The sequence below is a fragment of the Megalobrama amblycephala genome, linkage group LG9 (genome assembly GCF_018812025.1).
Source record: "Megalobrama amblycephala isolate DHTTF-2021 linkage group LG9, ASM1881202v1, whole genome shotgun sequence".
NCBI classification, from domain to species: domain Eukaryota; kingdom Metazoa; phylum Chordata; class Actinopteri; order Cypriniformes; family Xenocyprididae; genus Megalobrama; species Megalobrama amblycephala.
In genome coordinates, this window is record NC_063052.1 from 1,442,079 (window position 1) to 1,458,471 (window position 16,393).

Sequence of the window (16,393 nt, forward strand, 5' to 3'; positions counted from 1 at the left end):
ATAAATAGAGGAATGTCTGTTTTGTTCATGTCCTTAGAGTATAAGCCTAATACATTATTTTTCACTTGGAATCATAGAAAATATAATAATAAAAATTATTGTAAATAAAATAAAATATACTAAAAATGTACTAAAATACTAAAATGATAAACTTTAATGCTGTGAAAATTAATAATATAATATAATATAATATAATATAATATAATATAATATAATATATATATAATATAATATAATATAATATAATATAATATAATATAATATAATATAATATAATATAAAGCTGGTGGTGGCCTAAGACTTTTGCACAGTACTATATATATTATATATACAGAAAATACAGAAAAATGTAAAAAAAAAAAAAAAAAAAAAAAAAAAAAAAAAGAAACTTCTGAGAAACTGAGAAACTTCTCATCATATTTTGAAAGTTTTCTTGGCCTTCCAGTCCTTTTCCATTCCATTTAGGTTTAAGAGAGCCAGGTTCCTGCTTTTGCTCAAGTGTCAAGGAGAGGTCACTACATACTTGCCACTTTAGCCTATAGAAGGTTTTCTGTTTTTTTTTTTTTTGTTTTGTCTTTTTTTTTGTCTTTTTACTGCATACAAATTTCCTGTATTTTCCTGTATATCTAATAAAGACACTGAGAAATAATATATGGTCATTATACCACTGCTTAAACAACATCTAATGGTGGCCTAAGACTTTTGCACAGTAGGGCTGATATCAAATACTGTAATACTATTTCCCCAGTGATAAATTTAAATTTTAACAAGGGGAAACAAGTGTCATAACTTGATGTTAATTATGTGACACAGTATGTTTCTCAATGTCATGCACGCCCATATTCAGCAGGAAGTGATACAGGGCTGGGAAGTGAGAACAGGAAGTGCAATGGGGCTCAAGATGACTCACTTTCTGTATTTCAAACAATGAAAAAATATAGTGTAATGTTGGTTAATCTTTGCTGGCTTACAGGTAAACTACATATATTCTTGGCGTATAGCTAAAATACATATCTGTCGATAGTTAAAATGCATTATAGGTTATAAATACTTTATACAAAACAAGCATATTCAACACATAATTCAAATACTTAAAACATAATAGTAGTAATATCTAAGGATTCAGTTTGTAGGATGCCTTTTCTCCACACATTATGAATGTATTAGTATTTTCATGTGTGATTGTGTGGTAGTCACATGAGGTCTGGTCATACAGCTGATTAAAAGCACAAAAGGACAAGAAACGAAAAAGTTGTTTCCCCCCCATATTGTTTCAGAGGCATAAGAATCTGTAACAGACAAAAGAAGTTCGTAGCAACACTTGCCAGCAAACAGATTTTAACACCACACTCACAAAGAGTCTTGTGAAAAGGTCATCTGATTCAACTCAGTTTAACCAATGACATCACAGATATGGGACATGGAAGCAAATGCTGCATGTTAAAGTAAAGGAGAACTAGAAACTTTTGATTTCATCATCAGAACTGCTAAGATTCGACTGGCTGGTCATTATCATCTGTCATAAGACATGATCAGATATGTTTTTGTCTCTTAAGCTTTTGATGTCAGCAACAGCAAATGATATCTCTATGAGCGGGAAATCAAAATTAATATGACACATTCTTTCCCCTCCACTTTTTTCTTCTAAAAATCTGTCATTTTCTTGTCACTCCTTTTTTTCTACCAAGAAGGGAGTGGTTAAAATCAAAAAGACACTAAAACCATAAAACAAGACTTTAAATACTCACTTTTGACAGTGAAACAGACGTAATGGACAAGTTCTACATACAAAAATGACTTTATCTTAGCTTCAAAGCTCCCAAAATGAGCTGCTTCAAACGCTCAAGTCAACACCACCTCATGTCAACACCAAGTAACCTTTTTGAAGGCCTTGTTTACTGTTGTCTTGTCAGGTTCTTTGTAATATATAATGTCCATCGAGTCTTTTTACACACCACCACTTAGTGTAAACTGTTCACTCTTACCTTAACTTCAAATTCTCCATAAACTGCTCCATAGTGACCTCGTCTAGAAGCACAAAGTCTGACTTTCCGAACTCCAAGCCCTCCAGCTCCGCCATCTCTGCAGGAGTCTATTTGAAGGACAAATGAATGGAGAGAAAAGTGGAAGGTGATGAGAAAGGCACAGGAACCAAGCATTGACTGCCGTATTCTCAAAGCCGGTAGAGGAGATGAACGTGGAGTGGGTGTGGCCTAGGTTTTGGTCTTGCGTGATCTGAGAATGTGCTAAGTGAAGTCAGTGACTGCGGTCTGCAGGCTTCAGCATGTCATCCTGTTCAAGACAACATCTGCATATGTATGTGTGTATTTTTGTTCATATGGGGGAAGGAACTAAACTTAAGTCTTTGTCGCATCTTCATGAACTACCACAGGCCCTGACAGTATCCACAGTGAAACCTTAACTAAACTTAACTCCTTTTTAATTACCTTCACCATGTTTTTTAAGTCATTGCGAAGTACAAAGAATGTGTATTCATTAAAATAAGCTGTAAGACATTATAGATCATTATCTTATCTTATAAAAGGATGAATGGCATTTCCGAAAGACCACCCTCTTCCTCTAGTCTTGCAATCACGGGGGAGTGTGGATCTACTGTCAAGAACTAGATCTTTAGTGCTTATGCTGCCCACACACACTAATCTCGGATCTGTTCCCTTCTTGCAAAACCTACAACTATAAACAACAGGACCAAACAAGATACAGACAGACAGGAAAGGATAAACAGCATGCCATTTATGGAGAAATAAAGGGGTGCAGTTGTGATACCTATCAGCATTGAAACAATCCAAATGAACATGTTCTTCACAGTATTACAAATTACATGCTATTAAAGCCATGTAATACTAAAAATTCTGTTCACTTAATGTGGTAGGGTATAATTGACAACCAAAGAACTGAAGAACCTACAGTAAATACAAAGTTCTGTCATGAAACTCAAGATGGCACAGGGTAAAAGGTCCTTTAACTCAACCTGCTTGTAATCACTTTGTTGATTGGTGATTGGTTCCTGCTGTATCAGTAGCCAATGAGCTTGAGTGCTCAAACTTCAAATACTTTGGTAGCATTTGCCTTAGAAACCCTCCACCTTCCCCAGCTCCACCTGTATCTGCTACGGGTAATTCATGTACGCTGCATGTCTTACTTGCTCACAGCAGCGTGTCCTGTATGTACTGGCAGTTGCAAGTACTGTATTTGCTCTGCAGCAGCAATAGTGTAGCAGATCTATTCCACCAAGACCAAACATATCAACATTGTCATACCCATTACCATGCCAAACACTCAGAGAGTTGTCATAAGGAAATTCATTTAATTTTAATGGTAGGACATTTGAGAGCTGAAAGTTCAAACCTATGACAAAACCTTGTTTTATTGCTCCGAAGCCAAAATGTTATGTCATTATGTCGGTTCATTCCACTTTTATACAATTATAGACAATAAAAAATAGAATATTTTAGGTGATGTTGAGTAATTACATTTATTGTAAGGCATTTTAATTCAATTAAAATAGTTTGAGAACAGTGCAAATCAGAGAATGAGCTGAGATGAGTCAGTAGTCACAGTATATATATAGAACTGTATAACTATTACAAACTTTACAGATAATTTAGATCCATATTTGCCCTTATACGGTAATGCTTTAAAATAATAATAATAATAATACCTAAAAAGAATATTGACAACCAATGAATCATAATGACTAATGAATTTCTTAAATAGCAGACCACAGGTAAAGAAAAAACATAAAGGGGATTTTGGGGATTTTTGTATGACAGAAAACTACATCTGATAGAAATACCTGAAAATATACATTCTCAATTAATACAATAAAAAAAAAATCAGTGCTTTATAAATCATAAGGAAAAACAAAGGAACTCTGCACATTAGTGTATTTCTTAAATTCGAACTTTTTTGACACGAGAGCTGAGTTTGTTTCTCTTTTCTTTTTTCCCTGTCGGGGAGGTGTTCAGCCCCTAAGTCAACCACAGGGCCTGCCTCATTTCCTGTAGAATGCTGAAAAAGACACTTCCTCATTGAGTCTCCATGGTAATAAAAGAGACAACTAAATAACTGAATGTAGAATGCAAATACTGCAAATATATCAGACATGTATAAATATATACATCTAATGTAAGACAAAAAATACGGGAAGTTACATGTATATGCCCATTTTCTTTATTAGATGTAAGGCAATAATTACAAAGAAACCCGTGTGATTTTGAGATTTGACAAGTTAGAGCAATATTTCAAGGGTTCAATACAAGTTAAGCTCAATCAACATTTGTGGCATAATGTTGATTACAACCAAAAAAAAAAAAAAAAAAAAAACGATTCATCCCTAGTTTTCTTAAAAAAAAAAAGAAAAAAAAAAAAAGAAGATATTGTGAGGCACTTACAATGAAGGTGGATGGGCCCCATTTTTTGGAGGGTTTAAAAGCAAAAAAGTAAAACTAATAATTGTTTTTATTGCTGAAATTAATTATTCCTTTAAAACTTATGTGTATTATTTGAGTCGTTCTCATCATCACATAAATTAGTAAGCAATGATTGTCTCACAGTAACCTTTTTTTTTTTAAATTGCAAAATTGCTGTCAAACTTGGTACTGAACCCAGAACATTCATGTGAATGAACATGTGATTAGAAATAGAACCATCAGTAATACAAAGCAGTCATATCACTCTTTTAAAACAATTTCATTCTAAAAAGTCTTAAAGTGTATTTTTCAGCCACGGCTTCAAATGTAGAATTATTGAATTATGGTTTCAGTCGTTTTAGAAATTTTTTACTTTTATCAGTAAACAGAGAACCTTTTAATTTAGGTAGTGGCCCTTGTTTAGATGTCTGAACTCCACTAGAGGGTGTCAAATCCTGCTGAACATAAGTTGATGGTTCTTGCTTTACACTCTTTTGATTTCTGTGTTGTAATCGAGAGCCGCTCTGTGACCTGCGATCTGCAGTGGATTTAGAAGGCTGGCGACCTCTTTCCTTTTGAACTTCTTGCTGCGATTGAGAGTCTGTTTGGGAATGTGAGGCAGAGGAGCAACTAACAGTAGCTGCAATTTGATCTATGTCTAGGTTCTCCATTCTGGCCCTTGTTTTTTGTCTTGGCAAAGAGCTGCTGCGTCGTGAACTGTTCCTCTCCATGCGTTTAGGCGGTGCAATGTCAACGTCCCGGCCAAGAAGCTTTTGCTTTGCTTCATAACTGTCTTTTGATGACCCCAGCACTTTAATAATGTTACCTTCCCGTCTAATTAAAACACTGTAGATATGTTGAAATGAGTAAGCTTTCTGGATAATGTCTCTCTTCTGACTTTCATCACATGCATTCATGTCTATTTCTTGTGTGCGTACAGAATCAGTGATTTCCTGGATCAATTCAGACAGTTCTTTAGCTGCTTCCCCAAAGTTTCCTCCTGAGATTTTAACCATAACCACCCCTAATTCAACTTCATGATTAATATGAGTGTGGTGATCTGATTTTATTTTATTTATAAAATCTTTCTTAAAGTGCATTATGTATTTCCACACATCTGGATCCACAGGGATGGACTCCTCAGTTTGCCTGGGAGATGAGGGATTCCGCTGCTGAACGCTTGTGCGGGAATCCTCATAGATCCTGGAGGGACTGCTAAAGGGACTTTCTGTGCTAGAGCTTCTATCCAGTAGAGATGCATTCTGCAAGGATGCCTGTCGGTATTGGGACTCTGTGGATCTTGAGGTTATTCCTGAAGATGTGCTTCTGCCCTCAGCATACACTGAGTTGCCATTGTTGTGTCTGCGCCTCGATGTGAAATTAGATCTGGATTCATAGTCACTGGAGTCACTTTTTTCAGCTCTGGAGACAGAGGAGTAGCCATTAGTATAATGCGAAGGTGTTCCTCTTTGAGGGTGAGTTTCTTGAACCAGAAACTGCACAAGTTTGGGATAGATGAGTTTTAGCTTAAGAAAGGAACCCTGCAAATGCAGCTGTCCTGGGCTGGTCTCTGACACATGAAAGCCATGGCTATGAAGAAGTTCTTGGATTTTTCTGTGATTGGAGAACATGTTCATATCGATGAATGCTTCGGCTGGCATGTCCAGCTGAGAAAATATGAACATAAGCATGTTAAGGAAATATCTTTGCCATGTCACACTATTGGGCTGTTATTTATTTAGTTTGTGCATAAATATCCAAATGAAACAAGATGTTATGAGAATGGCGATGATAAGTCGCATTGTACTGTAAGTCGCATAATTCTGTATGATTCAGCGAGGTTCACCAATGAAGTGTCTTACCTGAGGTTGATGCACCTTTTTAATGTCCAGTGGGTAAAACTGACTCTCCACTATCAAAACATGTGTGTGTTGCAAGACCCCTGGGACTAAGACATTGAATGAAAACAAACAAGCAAACAAGAAATGTTAGTCATGAAATATGATGTTAAACTTAGATAAACTTGGAGAACAAAATGGCAAGGCAAAGTATTATACCTTCAGGTGATTCAAAGACAACATAAGCCTGGCCTTTGTTGGAGGTGGGATAAATCACTGTTAAAACATCTCCTCCTTTGTTACTGCGCCTCAGAAAGTGCATGGTTAATTTGTCAATCATCATATTTTCGGGGTAGTTGTCCGGGAGCCCGTTTACTTCAATAACCATTTCCTTCATGGCCATCTTAAAACTAAAACAATAAATATTGGGGGAGGAAATTATAAATGATCGGTTATTACAACACAAAAGGAAGCAATATGTTTCTTTCTAAGTGCGAATGTGCGTAAAATGTAGATTTGTTTTCGGAAAAAAACTTCTTGTTGTTACTGCAGCTTACATAGATATCTCACAAGATAAAATGTTTAGGTGAATCACACCCTGTATATATGGAAGCTTCTTTCTGCCATGGAATAAAACAATTTAAAAGATAATTGTGCCTTTTTATCTGACAATTTTGACTGTTTTTTCTTCAATTGTGAGTTATAAAGTCAAAAGTGCTAGATATAACTTTCAATTGCAAGAAATAAAGTCAGGATTGCGAGATATAAACTCGCAATTATGAGTAATTAAGTCCGATAAGAAACTTTGCATTCGCTCGCAAAAACTTTTGAGCTCTTTTTGAGGAATGCAAAGTTTCTCATCAGAACGCAAAGTTTCTGATGGGAATGCAAAGATTTTGCGAGTGAACGCAAAGTTTCTCGGGGAAACGCAAAACATTTGTGAGAGAGCGCAATGCATTGACTTATTATTTTTCCTCCCATCTCATATTTTGTTTCCACCACTACGTTCCTTTAGGGGCTCTGTAAACTCGCAATTGCAAAAGTCCAATTCTGAGGGGAAAAAAAGAATTTATGAATTTACCCCCGGTTTCACAGACAAAGGCTTAAGCCTAGTCCCGAACTAAAATGCATGTTTGAGCTGTTTTAACTGAAAGCAACTTGTATTGACAGATCTTAAAGGGTTAGTTCACCCAAAAATGAAAATAATGTATCAGCGTATTGAATCATGATTCGGATCACGTGTCAAACCGCCAAACTGCTGAAATCACATGACTTTGGCGCTCCGAACAGCTGATTCGACACGCTGATTCATTATGCTTCGATGCTTCTTGAAGCAGTGTTTTGAAATCGGCCAATGACAGCCATCACTATATAAGTCGTTATTTTGTTTTTTTGGCGCGCCAAAAATATTCTTGTCGTTTTATAATATTAATATTGAACCACTGTACTCACATGAACTGATTTAAATATGTTTTTAGTACATTAATGGATCTTGAGAGAGGAAATGTCACTGCTGGCTACGCAGGCCTCACTGAGCCATCGGATTTCAACTAAAATATCTTAATTTGTGTTCCAAAGATTAACGAAGGCCTTACGGGTGTGGAACGGCATGAGGGTGAGTAATAAATGACAGAATTTCCATTTTTGGGTGAACTAACCCTTTAAAATATGGCACTGCCAGTAATTTTTTCTAAGGCATGTTTTAAAAAAGCTACTTAAATGTTCTAAATTAACTAAGGCATAATTCCGACTTAATCTAAGCCCTGTTTGTGAAACCGGGCCTATATCTCACAATTCTGACTATATAACACGCAACTCCGACTTTATATCACGTAATTCTGACTTTATAATGTGCAATTGCATATTTTTATCACACAATTCTGAGAAAAAACTCATAATTGCCAGATGTAAACTGAGTCCCAATTACCCTTTTTTTTTTTTTTTTTTTTTTTTTTTTTGGTGGTGGTATATACAGCCTATATACTGTATATATATATATATATATATATATATATATATATATATATATATATATATATATATATATATATATATATATATATATATATATATACATGATATAAAGAACAACCACGAAATAAAAATATGAATAGGAAAATACATGTAAGAAAAAAATAAATTAATACTTTCGTACAGTAATTTACAGAAGTAAATGAATAATAATAACATGATTGTATGGATAATGCAACCTTTACCCCATAAGGTCATTCGTTCACTAGTGTAGACGGCTTGCTAAAAGAGAGCGAGTTTGTTTGCATTTCAGAATTTTGTTGTAAGTTACTACTGGCAACTGAATCTATCAAGCGCTCGTTGTTTCTCAGATTATTCGTAATTCACAAAATACAACCCCCATGATAAGTGAAACAGAAAGTTGTTGGATACCTTTGTAGCTTTTTAAGTGGAGCACCAAACATAGAAAACTTGTTTTACAACTGGCGTTCCGACATAACATTAGGAACAGGAAATGCAATGTAATTTAACAATAAATGTACAGCGATTATTTATTTTATACTTAGAAATGTACAAACCCGTACCTGTGGCTGATTTTTTAGCTAAATACGTTCGCCAGGGTGAGATAGCAAAGAAAGGCTCAGCCGTCCTCGTTCTTAAGTGAAAGTGAAACTGTCTCCACGGAAAAAAGGGGGCGCGCCAGCTCGCACTTAGGCTATAAAAAAGATTTAAGATTAACTCCTTAAATGATCTCTGGTAATTATTTATAATCTATAAACGAGGCAATCTTGCCTCGGATTGAATGACAAAGAACAAGTTGAACATTTGATTCTGCTTTACAATAGGATACATAAAAAGGGAAAATCACAAAAATGTATAAACTCTACTATTTATAAATTACTCAAAAATACAATCTACCAGCATAACCATTTAGGGAAAAAAACTACTTACAAATGAGCAAAATTTGTGAGTGTATATGACTTTCTTCTTTCAGCCAAACACTGATAAAGGCCTTCTGAAGTGAAGCGATTTGATTGTGTAAGAAAAATATCCATATTTTAAAACGTTATAAACTAAAGTAAAAATTCAAAAAACTTAAATGTTTGCTTGATCTCAGAAATGTAGATTAATGTTTTAAATGAATAACAGCATTCATTGTTATATTTGTTTGTTTTACCTAACCACCACTAGAGGGCACTGTGTACAAGAGGCCACCAGTGTAGTAGTACCCTGTTTAAAAGTATTCTGGTCAGATTTAAGATATAGGATTGGATCAAATCTTGAAAATGGATTGTCACAAAAAAACAAAAAAGGCTTCTGAAATCAGATTAGATCACAATTCTTGGTTTTGATCTGGATCATATCATCAGCTTGTGTTCAAAAAAAAAAAAAAAAGGATTACCCAGATCCCAGCAGTAGGGTGGATTTCAGGAACAATAATTTAATAAAACTGGTCAAAAACACATTTGTATCATTTAATATGGGCACATTCATATTTTGCTCTTTAATAGTTTAACTGTTAAATAAATTGGAAGTAGACATACATAGGCTACCTATTAAGCCATTCAGTTCAGTAAAGTTGAGATTTTGGTGCCATTAAAATAATCCTCCAAACAGCTGTCAATAACAAAAATAAAGTGTGTTTTTTTTTGTTTTCTTTAAATCACTGTATATACTATAATGGCATAATAGTCATTGTCAATATGAACCAGTCAAAAAGTAGGCTGTGTCCAAAATCGCACTTCCCTACTATATAGTAGGCGAACGAATGTCTGAATCCTCGGTATTGATAAGAGAGTAGGCGAGAAATACCTGGGGCCTGTACCATGAAGCTGGATTAGCTGGCTAGCCAGGTAAATTTCAGATAAGTTTGCACCAATCCTGGGTTTTAGGTACCATGAAAGTGACTTGGCTTTTAGCTGTGTTCATCACCACAGTAACTTACGCTTCACGGCTAACCTGCTCTGGGGCAGGTTATGTTCTGGTTCAGAGATTTCAAACTGAAATTGGGCCAATCAGATGTGAGCAAAGTGACACTGACACACCCAAATCAATAAAGTCACTCCCCCAGTTTCTCTTCCTCCAAATTAAAGGTCATTATATAGTAAAAACAAATATTTAACAATGAAATTGTCTGGTTTTAATGATAATTACTTAGAATTATTTTATGATTTATATATGATTTGTATAATTATATGATCTATATTTTTATTAATCCATTACACACATGCATGTTTAGTATAACAGTTGTTATTAAGCATTTAGTTTCAATTAATATATATAATATATATATATATATATATAAAATATAAATATGCCTACTATATAGTAGAAAACAATACGTGAAAAGAACAGTATGTCCAAAACCTCAGTATTCATAAAACATTAGCCGAGAAGTCACTGTTCCACCCTGATTCTGAAATGCTCATCGATGGATATCTTTCCATCCCAGCCTTCCCATGAGACCACAGGAGAGAATACCTCATAATCAAACATGAAGGAGAACAGCAGCACAAACTGAGTCTTTAAGAAACCAAAAACAGTTCCTTGTGTTAAAATTGTATTTGTTGAACTACTAGAGTAAACCGTTGAATTGAATGTGTAAAGACACTGGATAGAAATAACCACAAGTCATTTGCTATGAACCACTTTAATTTGCAGAAGCTTTGAGTTGAATACAAGAGTTAAAAAGCTAACCAATATTTCCAATTATTTACTTGTATGGCAAATCACCACATAATAAGCAGGATAATATACACAATAAACCAGTTGTACATGTCACTATCTCTCTGACTATTCTTTATCATACCAAACACAAATACACAGAACCAACAATGGTGCTTTAAATAAAATGTTTAAAAAAATAATAATAATAAATTAGTTGAATTTTTCATTCAAAAACAGTTTTAATCTAATAAAAATCCTCTTGAATATAACGTTCCTCAATATGTCAACCAATAACACATTCAACAATAAATAAAAATGTTAAATGGCAATCAAATATGTAATATTCACTACGGTTATTAGATCTGGCCTTGCACAAAATTAACATTTTGTGATCGACACCTCAGCAAAGTAGGAGCTTCTCCCTGTAAAAGAAGAATATTTACATGAAGCAAGATTATTTCTTACCATAGAATTATACAACTAGGCAACTAGTTTAAATGTTTGAAGATTATATAACCATGCTGGGAAGGGCACCCCAGAAGGCCTCAAACCACCTCAAATCTCTCTAGCAGACATCACAGGAAAGGCAAGAGTCACAATGACTCAACCTCGCTGAACAGCCTGCAATTACTTCTCTTTTACAGAGAATATACGGAGTTAAAACATTAGAAACTGTTGCTTTGAAATATGTCTGAATTGTGTGTGAAACAGACTTACTTCATTCGTGCAGCAGCTTTGACAAATGCATCTCTTGCATTCATACATATTTAAGGCGGCAAAAGGAACGTTCTATGAAGACTTCAAGGAAATGCCATTATGCTGCAAGAGAAAGATCATTTCAGTACATTTCACAAGAAAATGTGACATTAAGCTGAGACTGAGACCCCTGAGCACATGTTGGAAACATCTTGTCTGGGGTTTCTATAACCATGCTGTAAGGGACAAACAGCACGGCCTCAAACCACCCCATGTCCATCTAGCAGACATACAGGAGAGGACAGAGTCACGTCAGACTCAACCTTGCTGAACAGCCTGCACGACATTTCCATCTTAGTGCTTTATACTGTACATTAATTACCAACTTAAATTGCATAAACTTTATTTATGCGTTTAAAAAGTGAATACCTATGTTTAAAGAGATTTAACTAATAAACGCATCTGAACTTCTCCACACGTGGACCCTCGTGACCACGTGTTTTAACAGTCAAAATGTATTTAAAACCAGTTACAGTAACTAAATAAAACAACTAGTACTGCAACATAAAATGTTAAATGTTACAGTTACTAGCAGACAAGAATAGTTACTTAATTACATACATTCAAGCACATATTAAACCAGTTTTTACAATAATGCACAACTACTGAATTATATTTTACATATTAAAAAAAATATTGAGATGAACAATAAATAATCCGATGTTATATATTTATGTTCTGATACACAAACCTCACCTTAAAAGAGACGAGAGAGAAGCAACTGCTCGCACGATGGTCCTCCAACTAAAGAAAGAATAATCCGGAAACACGTCATTTGATCGTTCTTCTTCTGAGGTTTAATGGCCCACAGGTTTTTGGTCCGTTACTGCCATCAACTGGAGCACTGAAGAGCATCGAAGAAAGGTTAAAATATTAGTAATGTATTTAAATTATGTTGTATATACCTGTTACTCTGGGATAATTTAAAAATATGCCATATACTTTTCATTGTCCTGGTCCATTGTTAAAATGACTTTTCACTGTAAGTTTGACATCTTCATTTTGGTATGATGGAAAATCTTGCAGTTTCCAGCTCTTACACTAGAGGTCAGCACAATACTGTTAATCATGCTGACGTCTCAGTACAGTAAACCAACCATTACTTGTTAAATAAGACCAGAATTTCAGTCACTTCATGGTAGTTCTTTGTAATTTAGCTTTTACAGTGTTTTATACAAAAGCTTATTACTATACACTAACCAGAATGGCAATGCTGTGGACCCTCCTGGAGATACTTGATGTTTAGTGTCTTGCTCAAGAGCCTAAAGGCAGGAGTCTTACATAGCTGGCTAAGATGACTAAGTCACATTTCACCCTAAATTCCAAAGGAAAAAGAATTCATATTTTGCATAATGAAAAGGAAGGCGATAAGGTTTTTTGGAATGTTCCTGTGTTTATCATAAATGAATTATCTATGCATATTTTTTTCTCCAATTCATGTGTATCTTATCTTTAATCAACATAACTTCCCCTCCCTCTTGCTCTTGCAATGATATCTCTTCTCTGATGACATGTTTACTGGCGTGAGGACTGGACAACCTGTCAGACTTGAGATCACAGCAATAGCAAACTACAACCTTCCAAAGATCCAATCAATTCCCTATGGACAAGATCAAGTCCAGCTCTACACCTTTTCTTGTTATAGAAGCCGTTTCACTTAGATATATGTCATAATAGGGAATAAAAGTTTATCGCAACTTCCGTTTCATGCTGAATTTAAGATTTTAATACAATGATGTAAATAATAAAGACATGAAACCTATAAGCTGTTGGGCCAATATTCCTGCTGGTCAACCCACTGCCAATAGAAGAGGTGGCCAGGAGAAATCTGTGCCTTCTGTCTGTGCACACACTGACTGTCGCTGTTTGTCCAGTCATTCTAATGCATGCAAATGTACCCTTCATTTGCTTGTGTTAATGACAGCAGCACAATGGTCCAGTGTTTTTGAATCTGAAACATGAGGAAGAGTTTCAGTTTGACACATGGGGCTTTAATCAGACGACACAGAGAGCCACATAGCAATATGAGAGCACACAGCACTGTGCCAACACAGCTAAAATGGGACGACACACTGAGCCAAGTAACAGACATCAGTGTTGTGTCATGAATGAGGCTCTTAACTCTGTGCTGCTTACAGGCTTTCCCTTTTCAGTCCTTATTTAATCTCTTTTCTTTTAGCAAATGCCAGGTCTGCTTGCCATTATTTAGGAGAATAAAAGCAAAATCTAATTCTAAATTAATGTTTGGGCAAATCTGATTTGTGCCAGTTGATTTTCTCACAACATTGTGGTCCAAAGTTATTGTGATGGTCTATGATATATGACGTTAGGTCTTTGTCCTTCTCTAAAAATCTGTTTAGTTTTCAACTGATTTTGCTTCAGGATCCAGATATTACACTGAGCATCAATTGGCGACCCAAACTAAATAAACAAACGTCTTTAATATCAAAACTGATTCATTTTTGTATACTGTAGGCCCAACAATATGCAAACTGTACATACAAACATAATATAAAGTAAGTTGAATATGAAAAATGCATAATATAAAAGTTGTAATTTACCAGCCTATTAGCCAGCAAGTGAACCTGTATTTAATATCATGTTTGTTTTTGTGAATTGTGGGGACATTCCATAGGCGTAATGGTTTTTATACTGTACAAACCGTATTTTCTATCACCCTGCACCAACCCTACACCTAAACCTACCCATCACAGAAAACTGTGCACATTTTTACTTTCTCACAAAAACTCATTCTCTATGATTTATAAGCCTTTTGAAAAATGGGGACATGGGGTAATGTCCTCATAAGTCACCCTCTCCTTGTAATACCTATGTCATGCCCATGTCATTATACAAATTTGTGTCCTGATATGTCACAAAAACGCGCACGCCTGTCCCGGACTCCATTTCCCATGTTCCTCCCTGTTCCACACCTGAACTCACTTCCCTCATCAGATTTCCCGCTCTCCCTGGATTCCCTGCACCTGTCCATCGTTATCAGCGCACCCTTTATGTTGGACTCACTCCTTGCACCCCCTGTCCATTCTTGTTGTTATGCTTAGTGTTGTTTGGTTAAACGTGTTTGCTGTTCTGTTCCCTTGTTGAATAAAGTTCCTGTTTGCGTAGAAGTGCGTTTATGACTTCAGCAACACATATATTTACAGCAAACCAAAATTTATTCAGACATCTTTAACATTTCATTCATTATTACAGTTTATTCACTATATTTAAAAAAATGGTAATAAAATATGACAAGATCTCAGAGTCAAACTGTTTCAGAAATTAATCTTAATTATGTCAGATAACACTTAAGCAAAACATGGTCAGGTCAAAGTGTCTGAATAATTTTTGGTTCCAAATTTCTATGAATTTTACTGGTAGTCCACTGTATGAAGAATTTTTGGGTATAATATGTCACAGTTTACTTTATTTTTCTATCCTCACAGACATAAATGAACTATAGGGAACTAAAAAATGTCTGAATAATTTTTGGTTTGACTGTATATATATATATATATATATATATATATATATATATAAGTGTGTGTGTGTGTGTGTATTAATATATATATATATATATATATATATATATATATATATATATGTATTAAAACTTTTAAAAATATTAAACTCAATTTTTTTTTTTCAAATTGTATTCATATTTCAGACAATAAATTTTGATTTAATGTTAATCAAAAACGGACCAAAAACATTCATATAAGGTAAAAGGATTATTATAAAGATTGTGTACTTAATATATATTTTCTTTAAACATAAGCCAAAATGTTACTTAATGTAGGTCAATATAATCATCTATTTGTTTTTTTTATTTTCACTTATTTTCACCATAAACAAGAGCTAAATTAACTATAATAAGAAAGTAGAATTTTCACTTAAGATAAAACTAAAAACATGTTGTTAGTAAATGTTGAGTTTACTTACTATAAATAAAGGCAACTGCGAAAGACATTAATTTATTGTTTTTAAAATTAAAAAAAAAATAAAGAAAAATAAATTATATATATAGTTATGAAAAAAAAAAAAAAAATCACCAATAATTTTGTCAGTCAGTAAAGTTAGCCAGTATGTTTTGCCAGCAGTAGTATAGTTATTAATAGTTATATAGTCATTTAATTTTTTTTTTTTTTTTGGTTGCATTTAGCCTTGTTTGTCCCCCTGCTGTCCTTGACCTCACTTGACCTTATCAAAACAGATGTGGGATGCCTTTTTATGTCACAACCCACCAGTTGAGAAGCACTGCTCTAACAGACCTCCACAAATTTCTGTAATAAGCCCTTTTGTAGAAAAAAAAAGTACACTCAAATAGTTCTTGACCAGTCTGGCCAGATGAAAGCTGCCTCCCTCTGCCAGCCATTAAGAGCAGTAATCTCCCTAAAGGAATTCTGGGTAAAGTGCACTGTTTAACAATGCTGTAATGCAGCACACTGACGCACATCACAAACATGAGATGCTGACGGCAGCACTGGCCCAGAGGTCAGACGTCAGTTTCTTAGAACCAAATGGTTTAATTCTGCAGGTTATATGATGCACAGCCGGTACTCTGGTTCAGAATGAGACTGTTTACATTGACATTCATAACCTCAGAGAATGTCGTGTTTACCTCTGAAAATAAATGCAGTTTGCTTTAGCGTGGATTTACGTAAGCAGGGCAGTGAATGATGCCTTTGTGTGAGTGTTGCAACCTCTCATCAGCTGAAGATGGGGGAG

General features: G+C 34.8%; 2 protein-coding genes, 1 long non-coding RNA gene and 2 other non-coding genes across 5 annotated transcripts in view; all 5 read right to left on the minus strand.

Moving 5' to 3' along the window:
* The window catches only part of myo1g (myosin IG), a 54,671-nt gene extending 52,421 nt beyond the window's left edge, over positions 1-2,250 (minus strand). The window contains exon 1 of the mRNA XM_048201117.1: positions 1,986-2,250. Coding sequence (XP_048057074.1) covers positions 1,986-2,080 — 95 coding nt within the window. The 5' untranslated portion in view covers positions 2,081-2,250. The remainder of the gene's footprint in view (positions 1-1,985) is intronic.
* A 1,923-nt stretch (positions 2,251-4,173) lies between these two features.
* si:dkey-154b15.1 (RNA-binding protein 43) lies at positions 4,174-8,942 on the minus strand. Its single transcript, XM_048201118.1, has 4 exons — positions 8,827-8,942; positions 6,491-6,681; positions 6,296-6,381; positions 4,174-6,100 (listed from the first exon to the last, which is right to left on the minus strand). Exons 2-4 carry the CDS (start codon positions 6,672-6,674, stop codon positions 4,775-4,777), a joined length of 1,596 nt encoding a protein of 531 aa, XP_048057075.1. The 5' UTR covers positions 6,675-6,681; positions 8,827-8,942; the 3' UTR covers positions 4,174-4,774.
* Positions 8,943-10,876: 1,934 nt separating this feature from the next.
* LOC125274705 lies at positions 10,877-12,622 on the minus strand. Its single transcript, XR_007186315.1, has 4 exons — positions 12,608-12,622; positions 12,362-12,509; positions 11,627-11,728; positions 10,877-11,331 (listed from the first exon to the last, which is right to left on the minus strand). It is a non-coding gene; the product is annotated as an uncharacterized LOC125274705 (long non-coding RNA).
* LOC125276330 lies at positions 11,405-11,536 on the minus strand. Its single transcript, XR_007186649.1, has one exon. It is a non-coding gene; the product is annotated as a small nucleolar RNA SNORA9 (small nucleolar RNA).
* Positions 11,816-11,947, minus strand: LOC125276329. Its single transcript, XR_007186648.1, has one exon. It is a non-coding gene; the product is annotated as a small nucleolar RNA SNORA9 (small nucleolar RNA).
* Positions 12,623-16,393: the final 3,771 nt, after the last annotated feature.

Coding starts and splice junctions, on each gene's coding strand:
- si:dkey-154b15.1 (XM_048201118.1), bottom strand. CDS start 6,674: ATGGCCATGAAGGAAATGGTTATTGAAGTAAACGGGCTCCCGGACAAC. Junction 6,382..6,490: donor TGTCTTTGAATCACCTGAAG/GTATAATACTTT, acceptor TCAATGTCTTAG/TCCCAGGGGTCTTGCAACAC. Junction 6,101..6,295: donor AAAAGGTGCATCAACCTCAG/GTAAGACACTTC, acceptor ATATTTTCTCAG/CTGGACATGCCAGCCGAAGC.